This window comes from Delphinapterus leucas, chromosome X (genome assembly GCF_059928025.1).
Source record: "Delphinapterus leucas isolate spDelLeu-1000000601 "Yukka" chromosome X, BTC_Dleu_Yukka2, whole genome shotgun sequence".
NCBI classification, from domain to species: domain Eukaryota; kingdom Metazoa; phylum Chordata; class Mammalia; order Artiodactyla; family Monodontidae; genus Delphinapterus; species Delphinapterus leucas.
The window spans coordinates 26,004,067-26,020,621 of NC_143150.1; the positions used below are offsets into that span (position 1 = coordinate 26,004,067).

Consider the following 16,555-nt stretch of genomic DNA (forward strand, 5'->3'; position numbering starts at 1 on the left):
AGGTAAAGAATATTCAATTTACCAAAATCCACTTAACATGTAACTTTTCCAGTGAGGTGATGAGGTTCTGTGCCTCCCCGTGCTCTTTTTAAGTCCTCTCTTGAACATGGCCTTCGCTGGAACATTCTTTCACTATGTCTGGGGCAGAGCAAGACAAAGAGGCTGGCTCTAGTAGTATATTTTGAAGTAAGAGTTCTCAAACTTTAAAATATAAGTCTCTTTTTATACCTCAAAATACTTCTGGTAGTACCTCTGTAAATTTGCTTGCCACCCCTATACCATGATATATTAAAAATCAAACAGCAGATATTTCACCTTAATGTGCAGAAATTTTGTAAAAATTGTTTGACTTCCTCTAGAGTAAGTAAAAACTACTCGTATCATTTTCATGCGCAATGGTTTGTAGCCATTAGGAGAAAAATAATTATTTGGCTAATAGCTGCGGTGGCTTAAATGATCTCATCTCTATTTTTAAAAATCAGTTATTGTTTCTTAAGTTTTCTCTGTGCGGCCATTAATTCTCTATCTTGATTTATGAGCCTTCCCTGAGTTAATTATATTTTGAAGACTTGTGGGGCTAAAATTTTGTATTACAGTAAATTTACATTTACATCTTTCCGTTTCCTAAAATCGTTCTTAAGAACTTCATTTTTAAATACATTTAAATATATTTTATAATCATTTAGTAAGATACTTTAGTCTGATACATTTACACAAAATTGCCTCTTTGGGGCTGAAATTTTCAAAGGCTGCCTCGAGGGAGAGAATGCAGCCTTTGGCTTGTGCTTCCAGGTGGCCCCAGACTGCCATCTGGTGGCCATTCAAATGCTTTAATTTTTCAAATTTCTGCCATTTCTCATTTCTACTCGTGTTCAAATGAGTATACAGCCATGATTGTTCTTGTTTTCTTCTTTACAATGATGTCACAGTCTTTTCGGAGCTCACAATCAATTTTTAAAAAATACAAAGTCTCCCACTCCATTGTTTCAACGAATAAGAAATGGCCTTTTACCGTATAGCTGCACTATGGGCATTGGATGGACTCATAAGTATTGTTTTTGAAAAAGCTGATAATAATGCCCACCCAAAGTGAAAAAGCAGGCAAGTGAGAACTAAATGGTAGTCTGGCAACGCAACGGTTACATTCATGAGATTTCTAATCACATCATCCACATTTTTGCCATTGGCAGGAAGCTTTAAAACAGACCAGGGAGCTTTCGAGACAGCGCAGCATCAGCACCACCCAGGAACAGGGTCAGGCAGTAGTTTACTGCAGCGCAGAGGATGAGAGCAGGGAGAGAACACAATGGCGATGTGCTATAAATGTTTGGCAAGGCTGGTACAGCGACTGGAAAAGGCCTGGCCCAGGCAGGCTGGTACTAGATAATGTGTGCGGGCCATATGGTGATTGTCCCTGGCCCACATCGCAGGTGACAGATGTCATTTGTTCATGGCAAATTGACAGAAGAGAGTGGAAAGTAGCTGAGAAATCTGGCTTTCAGCATAGAGGTGATGCAAAGGCATTTCCCACCAATTTCCTCCCCGGTTCTGTTGAGTTCTGCCTTGGTCAAGGACTCAGTGGTCCCTTTGTGTCCTCGTGCCCACGCAGGAGTTCCAAGTCTCCAGCCTTCAGTTCAGCAGATTTTCTGGAGCTGCAGGGTGTCCACAGGTGATGAGGTGATAGGATTTCCACACAGCTCTGTATCCCCGGGCAGAGTACTTGGTGGAAAAGAAGGAAAGGATAAGCGAACAAGCAAATAAGTGCTGACTTTGACTTCACAGTATTGACATGCGATTCCATATCAATTCTCAGAGCAGGGATGACGTGCAGTTTCAAGAAGCATGTTCAATATTAGAGTATAATTTCATACTTAGAAGTTTTAAAAGTACATTATATATGCTTATGTAATTCATATTCATAACTATGTAATTTATATTTAGAAAATGAAAAGATACCTATTGTTTTCATAACAGAAACTTCAGAAAATAAAGCTCAACTAAATCTTTTTGCTTGATAAGCCAATTCTCAAGAAACGAGGGGTAAAAGCTCCCTTAGGAAGATATATCAGAATTTCCAGGGGTGAACAATTTTTATTTTTATTGAAAGATGAGACTTAAATGCTTTTCAATTAGAAATAGGGTTTGAGTTCTCCCTACAATAGTGTTCTTTTTATGTCTATACTTAAAATAAGATAAACCAATATCAATGAAACACCCATAACGTGCAAGGCGTTATACCGCAACAAATAACTGTTTCTGAAATACAGATCAGTTTGGGGGAGAGGGCTTGCATAACCAGAGAATTCTTCACTTTTAATGGCATGTTTCCCTAATATAGTTTAAAACATGAATTGCAGAGCAATACAGTAGTCCCCCCTTACCTGCAGGGGATACGTTCCAAGGCCCCCAGTGGATGCCTGAAACTGTGGATAGTATGGAACCCTATATATACTGATATTTCCTGTACTATCGGGCGGGTAGCATATACAGCGTGGATACACTGAACAAAGGGATGATCCACATCCTGGGAAGGACAGCGTGAGATTTCATCACACTACTCAGAACAGTGTGCAATTTAAAACTTACGAATTGTTTATTTCTGGAACTTTCCATTTAATATTTTCAGACAGCAGTTGACTGTGGGTAACTCAGAAAGCAAAACTGCAGATAAGGAGGGGACTACCGTAATAGTAATATTTTATATACAACTTTTCAGAAAGACACCTACTCTATAAAGTCAATAAGTATTTTTTGGTGACTAATACTTAATATGTGGCATGCCCTGCCCCCCATTTACCTCCCTCCAATCCACCTCCACATTGAAGCAATAGTAACCTTTCTGGAATACCTACTGGATTGCCCTGTCCTTCGATTTGCTTTCAGCGTTTTCCTTGTTGCCAGCAGGTTAAAGTCCAAACTCCTTAGCGTGGCTTAGAAAGCCCAGTGTGATCTAGATCCAGCCTACCTGCCTGGCCTCAGCTCTTGCCATTCACCCACCCCTTCCAACACACCCATACTCTGGCCACACAAAATTCCTGTCATTCCCTGAAAAAGCCATGTTCTCTTTCTTATCCTGACCCTCACAATGCTATGCCCTGTGTCAGGAATACTCTCCCCATCCTGTTCCACCCACCACCCTGCCTTTATCTGGCCAACCCCTAGTCACCCTTTAGGTCTCAACTCAGATGTCCCAGCCTCCAGGATGCCTTTCTTGACCTCTTAAGTCTGAGTTAGCTGCTCTTCTTCCGCTTCCCATAAGCGCCCTGTACTTCCTCTGTCATAACACATTTCACACTATATTATAATTGTCTGGTTATTTGTCTTTCTCTTCCATTAAACTGTAAGTTTAGGATAGACACATTATTGCCCACTACTGTATCCACTAGGGTCCACCACAGTGCCTGGCACACAGTAAGTGCTCCATAAATTTGTGTTGAATGGATGAATGTGTATTTTCTTTAATCTCCTGAACTCCAATGGTACTATTATGCTGTCGTGCCTTTGTCTCGTTTCAGTCTGTGATGCTTCTCTTACATAGCCAGCGGCGTTATATCTTTGAGTATGACCAATCGGATTGTCTGCTCTCAGTCACCATGCCTAGTATGGTGCGCCACAGTTTACAAACCATGCTTTCTGTGGGCTACTACCGGAACATCTACTCCCCACCAGACAGTAGCACTTCTTTTATCCAAGACTATAGTCGAGATGGCCGACTACTACAGACCCTGCAGCTGGGGACAGGGCGCAGAGTTTTATACAAGTACACCAAGCAAGCAAGGCTGTCCGAGATTCTCTATGATACCACCCAGGTCACATTAACATATGAAGAGTCTTCTGGAGTGATTAAGACAATACACCTGATGCACGATGGCTTCATTTGCACAATCAGATACAGGCAAACAGGTTTGTTGTGAAAGGGTGGTGATGTATACAACCACATCAGTCTTATGAAATTTTTGCTGGCCACAGTCTGAGATATAAGCATTAACCTATAGACATTCTTCAATTCAACCAAATTTCACTTGCATTATCAAATTATCTTCCATTGAAAATGAAAAACATAAGTGACATGAAAGCTGATTCCTTAAAAACATACAGTACATTTCTCTTTCTATGTCTCAGCTCTCAAGAAAGTTGAGTTCTAGGTACCTAGTCTAACTGTGTACCGGTCCCTACTCACCACCAAATCTTCCCAAAGATGCAGCTGCAAGATATGAGTCTCACTGAAACTAACTCAAGCCCTATATAACCTCTATAAGCCTCAGTTGATGGCAACATGTCTTTAAAAGTCAAACTTTTGATTATACTTCATCCTTTCGGTTTATAAAATGCCCAAATCCAGTTACTTGAATGCTGGAATTGGTCAAAACCTGACCCTCTGACTTTGTAGCACAGGTTAAATAAAGTATTTTTGTCAGTAATTGTTTTTTAAAAAACATGTTTATAATATCAGTTTCATCACCTCAACTACTGGATGGGTTATTACTTCTAAGGTTCCTATAGTTAAATTATTCTATAACTATAATATACAGTATTTAAAATTTTTTCATATTTGGTGACCACAACTATGAGAATATATATATCTATGAGATGAGATGCCCAGGCATTAGATATCAGAGGTCAATCTCTAATATTTTATTTTGAATGTAAAAGCATCCATACTAAAGAAAAGAACACTAGAACTTTCTGATTGTTCAGTATTGAGCGCCTAGCTTTGTTCTCATTATTTTTATTTTGATCCCTTCAGGACCTCTTATTGGGCGCCAGATTTTCAGATTCAGTGAAGAAGGCCTTGTGAATGCTCGGTTTGACTACAGCTACAACAACTTCCGCGTCACCAGCATGCAAGCTGTGATAAATGAAACCCCTTTGCCCATAGATCTGTACCGATATGTCGATGTCTCTGGTAGAACAGAGCAGTTTGGAAAATTCAGTGTAATTAATTACGATTTAAATCAGGTCATAACTACTACAGTGATGAAGCACACCAAGATCTTCAACGCCAATGGACAAGTCATTGAAGTCCAGTATGAAATCCTAAAGGCAATTGCCTACTGGATGACTATTCAATACGATAATATGGGCCGAATGGTAATATGTGATATCAGAGTAGGAGTAGATGCCAATATAACAAGATATTTCTATGAATACGATGCTGATGGGCAACTTCAAACTGTTTCTGTAAATGATAAAACCCAGTGGCGTTATAGTTATGATCTGAATGGCAACATCAACCTCTTAAGCCACGGGAATAGTGCTCGTCTTACTCCTCTCCGATATGACCTCCGAGATCGCATCACCAGACTAGGAGAAATTCAGTATAAAATGGATGAAGATGGCTTTCTGAGGCAGAGGGGAAATGACATATTCGAATATAATTCTAATGGTCTGCTGCAGAAAGCCTACAATAAGGCTTCTGGCTGGACTGTGCAGTATTACTACGATGGGCTTGGGCGACGTGTCGCCAGTAAGTCCAGCCTAGGACAGCACCTCCAGTTCTTTTATGCAGACCTTGCCAACCCCATAAGAGTTACTCATTTGTACAACCACACGAGCTCAGAGATTACATCCCTGTATTATGATCTCCAAGGTCACCTTATTGCCATGGAGCTAAGCAGTGGTGAAGAATATTACGTAGCCTGTGATAATACAGGAACCCCGCTAGCCGTGTTCAGCAGTCGAGGTCAGGTGATAAAAGAGATACTGTACACGCCTTATGGAGATATCTATCATGACACTTACCCTGACTTTCAGGTCATCATTGGTTTTCATGGAGGACTCTATGATTTCCTTACTAAATTAGTGCACCTGGGGCAAAGAGACTATGATGTTGTTGCTGGTAGATGGACGACGCCTAATCATCACATATGGAAACAGTTGAACCTCCTTCCTAAACCATTCAACCTCTACTCTTTTGAAAATAACTATCCAGTTGGCAAAATTCAAGATGTTGCAAAGTATACCACAGGTATTTAAACGGTGTAACACTTTATGCTAAGGTAAAGAGAAAACTCGTTTATCACATAACCTCAATGCCTTTGTAAATATGCTTCCTCTTCCTGCCAGCTAGCCCACAAGTTATTGTGCAGTCACCCTCTTCCTTAGTCTTCTAGAGTGAACAGAACTGTGTATGTTGGCATAAAACATGATGCTTTTGCATCCCAGTACATTTTCTCTTTGCTTTTAAGCTTTCTTTTTGTAGTTTTCACTCTTAAAAGTTTCTACAAATAATTTCATAGAAGAAAAATATCGGGATTCTGTTGCATCAAGTAAATCTAATATCACACTCTGTGTGGCCTTATTACCACTACCACATTGAGAATTTCCACACAGTAAACTGAGCTGATCTCTGTGATTATCCATGAATCAAAAGCTTTCCCTGGGGAAAGGATCATATGTTTTGGAGTGGGTGACATAAGGGGGAGTTTATCCCTAACTTACCATTGGCTAAACATATCAAAGGCAGGAGAGGCATCTTTCAAGCTTTCCACAAAAGTTGTAAAGTATGGGCTTTAAAATCTTTTTTTCTTTTAAATTTGTGTCTCACAGACATTGGAAGTTGGTTGGAGCTATTTGGTTTCCAACTACACAATGTACTACCTGGATTTCCCAAACCAGAATTAGAAAATTTGGAATTAACTTATGAGCTTCTACAGCTTCAGACAAAAACTCAAGAGTGGGATCCTGGAAAGGTTAGTATATGTTTTACCATCTCTATTTAGCTGAAAAAAACAGAAGAGCATCCAACACCATGAAACATATATTTGCTTACTTATGTTTGAGTCTTCTTGAATATTCACTTAAATGTCCATGATTAATAAGGAGGTAGAAAAAAGCCTCCATGAGGAAAGGATCAGGGAATTGGAGCTTTGGGAAAAGAAAAGACTAATGTGTGACTTGATGACTGCTGCAGAAGAAAAAAATGGAACTGAACTTTAACAATTCTAAAATGGGCTACCAAGGGCAATTATGGAGGGGGACTTCCCTGGCGGTCCAGTGGTTAAGACTTTGCCTTCCAATGCAGGGGGTGTGGGTTCGATCCCTGGTCGGGGAGCTAAGATCCCACATGCTTCATGGTCAAAAAACCGAAACATAAAACAGAAGCAGTATTGTAAAAAATTCAATAAAGACTTTAAAAATGGTCCACATCAAAAAAAATCTTTAAAATAAAAAAGGGGCTATTATGGATTCTATATAGAGAAAATTGTTCACTAAGAGACCTAAAACATCAGATCTCCAACGGCAAAATAATTCAGGGCATAGTGCATTAAGAGCATGGGAATAACAAATTATTCTGATAAATGGGACTTCCCTGGCAGTCCGGTGGTTACGACTCTGACCTCCATTGCACGGGGCACAGGTTCAATCCCTGGTTGGGGAACTAGGATCTTGCATGCCTCATGATGCAGCCAAAAAAAAAAAATTATTCTGATAAAGAAAAAGTATAAAAATACAAACACATGGGCTTCCCTGGTGGCGCAGTGGTTGAGAGTCCGCCTGCCGATGCAGGGGACACGGGTTCGTGCCCCGGTCTGGGAAGATCCAACATGCCGTGGAGCAGCTGGGCCCCTGAGCCATGGCCACTGAGCCTGTGCATCCAGAGCCTGTGCTCCACAACAGGAGAGGCCACAATGGTGAGAGGCCCACGTACCGCAAAAAAAAAAAAAAAAAAGGAGGCTAAACAATACACTACTTAATAATGAAGTGATCACTGAAGAAATCAGAGGAAATCAAAAAAATACCTAGAAAAAAATGACAATGGAGACACGACGACCCAAAACCTATGGGATGCAGCAAAAGCAGTTCTAAGAGGTGCAAGTGAAGCAACTGACAAAGGATTAATCTCCAAAATTACAAGCAGCTCATGCAGCTCAATAACAAAAATCAAACAACCCAATCCAAAAATGGGAAGAAGACCTAAACAGACATTTGTCCAAAGAAGATATACAGATTGCCAACAAACACATGAAAGAATGCTCAACATCATTAATCATTAGAGAAATGCAAATCAAAACTACAATGAGATATCATCTCACTGCAGTCAGAATGGCCATCATCAAAAAATCTACAAACAATCAGTGCTGGAGAGGGTGTGGAGAAAAGGGAACACTCTTGCACTGTTGGTGGGAATGTAAATTGATACAGCCACTATGGAGAACAGTATGGAGGTTCCTTAAAAAAGTAAAAATAGAACTACCATACGACCCAGCAATCCCACTACTGGGCATATACCCTGAGAAAACCATAATTCAAAAAGAGTCATGTACCAAAATGTTCACTGCAGCTCTATTTACAATAGTCAGGACATGGAAGCGACCTAAGTGTCCATCAACAGATGAATGGATAAAGAAGATGTGGCACATATATACAATGGAATGTTACTCAGCCATAAAAAGAAACGAAATTGAGATATTCGTAGTGAGGTGGATGGACCTAGAGTCTGTCATACAGAGTGAAGTAAGTCAGAAAGAGAAAAACAAATACCATATGCTAACACATATATATGGAATCTAAGAAAAAAGAAAAGGTCATGAAGAACCTAGGGGCAAGACAGGTATAAAGACACAGACCTACTAGAGAATGGACTTGAGGATATGGGGAGGGGGAAGGGTAAGCTGTGACAAAGTGAGAGAGTGGCATGGACATATATACACTACAAAACGTAAAATAGATAGCTAGTGGGAAGCAGCCGCATAGCACAGGGAGATCAGCTTGGTGCTTTGTGACCACCTAGAGGGGTGGGACAGGGAGGGGTGGGAGGGAGGGAGACGCAAGAGGGAAGAGATATGGGAACATATGTATATGTATAACTGATTCACTTTGTTACAAAGCAGAAACTAACACACCATTGTAAAGCAATTATACTCCAATAAAGATGTTAAAAAAAAACAAGAAAAAACAGTATACAGGAGTAATGAAGCAAAATAATAAATATTACAGAGAGAAAGTCTCTGGAAAAATAGGAATACCAAAACATTCAAGGTTCGGCAGATAATTCCATCACTTAATGAGGTACAAATGACAACAAGAAAGAACTTTATCTTTCAGCTGAAAGAAAGAGGAATATCTGTGTTTGCCAAAAAAGAAAATAAAAATTGGCTTTAACAAAATAAAACTGAAACTTGGGGTGAGAGGGCTTGAAATTCAAGTATAAAAATTATAAAGGAAACGAAATTCTAAATAAGTACTATAGGCTTATCCCTTTTTGTAAATACATATAACATGTAAATGCTTTTTGTAATTAAACGTCCTGAAAAAAGTTTAACAAAATTTTGAAAATTTCTGATGCCTTGCAATGGATACTTGGAGGTTCATTATTCTCTTCTCTTTATTTCTTAGTATGTTTGAAATCTGCCATAGTAAAAAGGTTTTTTTTTTTTAAATCCACATAAAAAGATCCATGGACTTGCTGATTTGCCCTTGTGATTTATAAGGTCATAAGCTACTTGAAAGCAAGAATGATGCCTTATACCGTCTCTTTATACCTCACTGTGGCTAATGTATTACTCTACATCCAATAAGAAACAGCTAGTCAGTGTCCGTTGAATGGGTAAAAATAAAATGTCTTTGTTTGGGGGGAACTAGACCCACTTAAGTGCCTTTTAGCTCTGTGATTCTATGGTATCAAGTTTTAACGTATTTGCTTATGCCTAACTCTTAACTCACCAAGATATCAAGAAATATATGCCAGGTGATCAAGTCACCTGTTAGTCTTTTCCAAAGCTCTGGTGAAGAGATTCCAAATGTGGCTTGTTTTTAAATCACAAACCAGCAAGTTAAAGAGAGAAGGAAGCAACCTGGCAAGCCTTTGCTTTCTACAGTGACCAAGCGTATGCTAGGTGTCTAATCGTCTGCTGCCTTTGCTCTGTGCCTTTCTTCTTTCCTAGACCATCCTGGGTATCCAGTGTGAGCTCCAGAAACAGCTCAGGAATTTCATTTCCTTGGACCAACTTCCTATGACTCCCCGATATAATGATGGACGGTGCCTTGAAGGAGGGAAGCAACCAAGGTTTGCTGCTGTTCCTTCTGTTTTCGGCAAAGGTATAAAATTCGCCATCAAGGATGGCATAGTAACAGCCGATATTATAGGAGTAGCCAATGAAGATAGCAGGCGGCTGGCTGCCATTCTCAATAATGCTCATTACCTGGAAAACCTACATTTTACCATAGAGGGGAGGGACACGCACTACTTCATTAAGCTTGGGTCTCTGGAGGAAGACCTGGTGCTCATCGGGAACACTGGGGGGAGGCGCATTCTGGAGAATGGTGTCAATGTCACTGTGTCCCAGATGACTTCGGTGTTGAATGGGAGGACTAAACGGTTTGCAGATATCCAGCTCCAGCACGGGGCTCTGTGCTTCAACATCCGGTATGGGACAACTGTCGAAGAGGAAAAGAATCACGTGTTGGAGATCGCCAGACAGCGTGCTGTGGCCCAGGCCTGGACTAAGGAGCAAAGAAGGCTGCAAGAAGGGGAAGAGGGTATCCGGGCATGGACAGAGGGGGAAAAGCAGCAGCTGCTGAGCACTGGGAGAGTACAAAGTTATGATGGGTATTTTGTTTTGTCTGTTGAGCAGTATTTAGAACTTTCTGACAGTGCCAACAATATTCACTTTATGAGACAGAGCGAAATAGGCAGGAGGTAACAAAAAAAATCTCTGCCTTTGCGTCACCAAAGACTGCCTGTTTTTAAAACATAAAATGGTTTATTGTATTGGTTTTCTAGATCAGAACTCTGTATGTGTAAATATGGAGGAGAAACATATCCAACTGCCTTTCAATGTGACGGAAGATGGTATTTTAATATTGTTTGTTTAAACTCTTCAAGAAATGACAGAGATTTTTAGTTCTTGTGTGGCAGTATTCAAAATAACACAAGTAGAACTCAAACAACTAAAAACAAAAAAATTTTCAGCAAGCACCGCTTTCAATTTGTGGAACCATGCCGATGTTCAAATATAAAGAAAGAACCCAAGGTTCTCTATGTCTATTGTGACACGTGGTTTCATATTCAGCTTTTGGCAGAACTTTCGGGCTATTTGAAAGGTGGTGCAATCATATCTGAACCTTGCATTTCGAAAGACTGCCAGCTCTTTCACATGTTCCAGATCTGTTATAGGAAACTTTGAAAGAAGTGTAAAATGTCCTCGGCCACCATCTCCTAGAGTCAGGACCCATTTGCCCTTCATCCCTGATGATTCCTCCTTGCTTGTTGAAATAGATGCCATGTTGTTGTGCTGTGTTTTGGCGTGTGGTGGCTGGGTTCTGTCTACCACGCTTCCCTGTGGGTGTGGTCACCAAACCCAATTGCCACTATTTGCTCGTGTGTACATGATACCAAGGCAGCTGGCCAATGTAACTCCTCCCACCCAACTTGTTTTGACTACATTTTGTACTCAGTTGTCCAGCTGTATTAGTGTCATGAAAACATAGCTTTTATTAACCTGGGTAGGAATTTCTCATTTATATATAGGGTGTGTTTTGGTCATAGTTTCACATTCGTGATTCAGTATTTATACACTAATCCAATGGTTTTGTGCACATGAAAGGTAATTTACTACAAAGTGTGATTCTGGTACAAAAAAAAAAATAGGCTTTCACAGGCATACATGCCTGGGATGCCGACACATTACACTCACTACTACTGCAGAAATTCATAAGAGCCAAAAACCTTTAAAAAAAAATAGACATAGTACTAAGGTGAAAGGAAAGTACCAAAGGGAAGACCAAACCAAACATCACGGGAAGTTGCTGCCACATTGTTTCACCCCACTTAGATTTATCTTTCAAATGTGCAATTCTGTATTGAACATCTCCCAGCCATAGGAAATTTAATTGAGTCCTTTCCAACCTAAAACATTTCAACTAATTATAGAGAGGCAGACTATTTTTTACTAAGATAATTTATATGGTTAGTTATTTTAGTTCTCTGTCTTTGCCCATTTATTTTTGATTTAATCATCTCTCCTGCCTAGGAAAATAGCTATTTTCCAGGAAGGGTTATTTTGTTCTACAATCATTTAAAATGCAGAAAAAGATCAGGATTAGTGTTAATATCAGCTGCAGTTTCTCAATCTGTATGAATCCTGTCATAAAAGAAGCCCCTTGGTGAGCTGGGAGTTTTGTGCCCAGTGACAAAGAGACAGTTTGTAAACTGCTGTGCAATTGTAAGTTACCACAAATGAAAATACAGGACAGCACAATGTGGCCTGTGGAAAATTCTCCTGAGCCAGCTTCAGCACTTTCATCACCAGGTCTGGACACTCACTATGTCTGAAGGAGAATTTATGATGGAATGTCGCAGTTTGGATTCTTTCCAGCCACTACCTAAATGCAGTGTGGGGTCATTGCCTTGCTTTGTGATGACAGTCTTTTTTTGAAAATATGCAAAGTCAGAATCCAGGCTCACATTAAGGTTTTTAAAGAGTCTGGCTCCTAACTACACAAAGTAGAGTGAGAGAAAGGCAAGGGCCCGCTGACAGTAGGGGAGGGTGTATCCAGACATTTCATTTTCAAAACCTTCAGGTTGGGATTACACATGTATTCCAAGAGAGAGAAAGAATTCATGATGAACTCATATTGGGGTTTTTTGCCCTGAATCAGGCCTGTGTTAATGGTATAGTATTTATTCAGGAGAGGATCTAAATTACTAGCAAACTTGTTGAAAATTTGAATACCTCCACACCAGCCTAAAACTGGACCTTAAGTTCCTAGAACCTCTGATGTTCTTTTAAATCAATGGGAAAGTAACTTACGAACTGTATATAAAGAGTGCATTCATAAATGTGATGATGTATTTTATCACTAATCCAAGATGTCAATATTAGAGTCTATTTTGCTTATACTTTAAGCAATTATACTTTTTTGCAATTCACTGATGATGTATCATTTTCAAACTGCTTTAAATATCCATTAGAAACAAGTATTTGAAGCTTTTACTTAATAGTAATTACCATGAACTGTGCATTTCTAGTTTGAAATACATATTTAATTTGTGCCTTTAGTTTCTTAAAGTTATATTTGTATTATATTCAGAAAATGCACTTTTTATCACTTAGAGCTGTGGTTTTAATACTGCCTTGAACTATTACTGTTCTCTTTACCACTTCCAAAGTTTTTTAGGAGGAAAGAGAAAAAAACCCAAAAGGTTAGCACTAATGAGTAGTAAATCTAAGAGAAACATTTTGGCATTTCTTAATAAGAACATGGAGATATTGAGTACATCACTTCCTAGTCATGTGAATACAAAGGATGCCTTTATTGACTTGTAGTTCTGAAGTTTAAATTAATGAAAGAACAATTCATTTGTATTTCTTGATGAAAGTAAAAGCATTTTAAAGAGAAATATATGAGTTTCTCATACCCAGAAGACAGGTGGCTGACACTACACAGCCACACACCATTCAAGTAAGTTCAAGTGAGAGCACAGCAGTCGGGCTCTCCTATGAAGAATATTCTGGGCCGGAGGCAGGGAATACTCCATGGTTGTTTCTTTTTCCTAGTTAGGCCCATTTTATTTGTGCTTTTTTTGTTTTATTTTGTTTTGACTCTTGCACTACAGTCTAGAGATCCAAATGAGCTGAAAAGTTCACAGTTGAACAGACATTTAAATATATTTATTTTTAGTTGTCATTCTAATCATTACTGATTAGAAGCATGATTCCTGAAGGAAAGGGATATAAAGCCCAATTCATACTAATTTTTAGTAAAACACTCACCATATAAATAGGCATATGTTTTATTTTTAACCCAACAAAATAATGTATAAAATAAGCGTGTCCTTTACTGTCAATTTATCTAGAAGATCTATAATATATAGACTATATATATAATATAATATATACAACATAGCCAAATGTATGAAAACTTAACGATGTATAATTTGGAATTCACATGCTATGTAGAGAGGTATACAATTAATTCTAATTTTTGTAAGATTGTTCTTTTTCATTACTATTGACACAGTTTCAAACATCCTATCATGTTGTTTCTACTTTTTTTCCTCTCTTTCCTTTTTTTAAAAAAATTTTTAACCAGACCAGGCCCTACTGTAATAGCACCTAAGAGAGTCAGGGCAAAGTTTTTGCATTTATAAAGATATGTTCCTGTAAGGGCAACTGTAATGGAGTTCAGTGGTAATGGAAGCAAAAGTACAGTAATCAAGTATTGAAAGGAACTTTTGGAGAGACTGGAGAGTATTATAGCTTGTGGAAAAACAGAAGGCTCCAGGTTGGATGCAACGTTCTTGTGTTCTTAGAGGAACTCACGTACACATAGCTGACCTGACTAGTACTTCAGATCTCAGACTGCTCTTCCACAGCCTTCTGTAAGGTTCTTTATTCTGCAAAAAAAACAAAAAAACAAAACAAAGAAAAAAACCAGAAAATAACAAACAACAACAAAAAAGAATTCAACCACAAAATAGTGACTGTTTCAGTGTGTCCTTCACGTGAAAGCTATTAAGGACCAAATATACTACTGTGTGTAAGAAGAAATTACTTCCTAAACAGTAACTGAAAATAGTTAGAGTTAAACTTGCTGTGGATTTTGTCTTGGCAGTTGTCATCTTACATTATTTGTCAAAGGAAATGTGTTTGGCAGTTAAAAAAATCTTTCCTTAGATTTAGTGGTGGACTTTAACCTCTTAAATAAATGTTAGTATATCAGATTGTGTCCTTGAAAATATTTTACTTGTATGATTCATGACAATGTCTAAATCTTTACTATTCTTCTGGCAAAAGCATCAGTAAGAAAGAAGGTGAAAAAGAGAAGTATAGCCTTTACGTCAGAAAAATGTTCTTTTTAGCTGCTTACTTTCTCATGAGAAGTAAAGATGTTTACAGTGTATGCCAAGATTTTCAGTTTCTATATAACAACAGTTAGAGGTTCTAATCATACAGGAAATTGTGTTATAATGGCCTGAGCCATGTTGCTAGGAAACAATAGGTTCCAGTTTTGTATTCCTGCTCTCAATCCTGTGCTGAAAAGTGACTGGATACTGTACAGGTTCATGTTCTCTGGCTGCAGTTAAATGGTCTTTTGCATTTTGCTCTGGCTTTCAGGCCAGAAGCATGCATTTTTCTACAAGAGCATCACAACATGCTGTAAATATTTAAAGTTAAACATTATGTGTCGATATTTGAAAGAAAAAAGTACTTTGAATATTTCATTTTTAAAAAATAAAATTGCAAATGAACACTGTGTCCCATTTTATTCATGCGCCAAACTGCATTTTCAAGTCAGTCTGGTCACCTGAGATTTGAAAAGTGGCTCCCTAAAAGGGAGCAATAAAACCACATCACCTTGAAAATATAGGTGCAGAAGTCAAAAAGGCACTAATCCTAAGCAGACGCCTCTTCACTTTTAGTTTTCATACATATAGGATCTCTGACACAAATGACCATTTAATAAAAATAAAAATAAAAAAAGAGTAGCTGTTTGTTTCAAGTTTAAATGCCTCTAGGCTAGGACTCATAAAGGTTCTCTCTCCTGCTGATGCCTTTCTGGGCAATAGAAAGAAAATTAAGAATTGAAAAACAGGGGTGGGAGGGAGCTAGGAGAGCAGGGCAACCCAACGCATTGGCAAAGAATGAATGGGGCAGGGGAGGCAATCAGGAAAGACTAAAAAACAACTCTTCTGAGGCCCGAAGTCCTGGGCAGTTACAATGGCCATTGGCACTTATTTTTCACAAAAAGACATTTACGAGTGACACTGGGAAGGCTGGCCAACAGATCTTCCAAAATTCATCTTGATAGTAATGGGGTACCTATAGTCCAAACAGCCTGTTACTGAAACTTGCTTGGAATCCTGGAATTTACACCACTCTAAAGTGCGCTGCTGCCTTTTATTCACTGATATATACAGAGATACAGTGAGAAGACTGACAGAGCAGAAGACAATCCTGATTGTTTCAACACACCAATCAGCAAAAAGCAATGGGGGTGGGGAGTGGAGTTGGGGGATATTAGTAACACCAGGAGATTGGTTTTTCAAAATATGCATCCCACCCTCAGTACAAAAAGAAAGTAGAGCTCCTACGTTGAGAAAATTATAAAGGAGATAAGGGATTTCTCCATGTTCCTTCCCTATTCACCCTCACTTTTAGAGATCCTTAAATATCAATGCTATTTAAACATTTAGTAATATTACTACCATAAATTTATATAATTCTAGTATCTCAATAATCCTGTGAGGTGAGCAAGACTTAATTGTTCCTATTTGGCAAATGCAATACCAGCAACGGACTGACTTACCTAAGGTCACGGGCATAATCAGTGACAAAGCCGAAAAGCAAATTCAAGTCTCATTTGCTATGTTGATGGGCTCTCTCCAGTCGATCAGGTTATATTCTTTCCACATAAAAATATTCATTTAAAAAGCAAATGACCTAATGATGAAAATTCAGCCTTTTACTGCAAGTTGGGCCAATGACCCCAAATTATGAAAGTGTCCAAACTGGGCAGTTTAACTTCACCCTGAGCTGCAAACTGCAAAATTATGGTGTCCCATTTACTGCAAGGGCAAACATAGGTGACAAAGTTGAATTTATAGCCC

General features: G+C 38.8%; 1 protein-coding gene across 1 annotated transcript in view; it reads left to right on the forward strand.

Annotated features, from left to right (window-relative positions):
• Window positions 1-10,976, forward strand: part of TENM1 (teneurin transmembrane protein 1) — a 353,672-nt gene extending 342,696 nt beyond the window's left edge. The window contains exons 25-28 of the mRNA XM_022561862.2: window positions 3,516-3,903; window positions 4,748-5,968; window positions 6,550-6,692; window positions 9,888-10,976. Coding sequence (XP_022417570.2) covers window positions 3,516-3,903; window positions 4,748-5,968; window positions 6,550-6,692; window positions 9,888-10,646 — 2,511 coding nt within the window. The 3' untranslated portion in view covers window positions 10,647-10,976. The remainder of the gene's footprint in view (window positions 1-3,515; window positions 3,904-4,747; window positions 5,969-6,549; window positions 6,693-9,887) is intronic.
• Window positions 10,977-16,555: the final 5,579 nt, after the last annotated feature.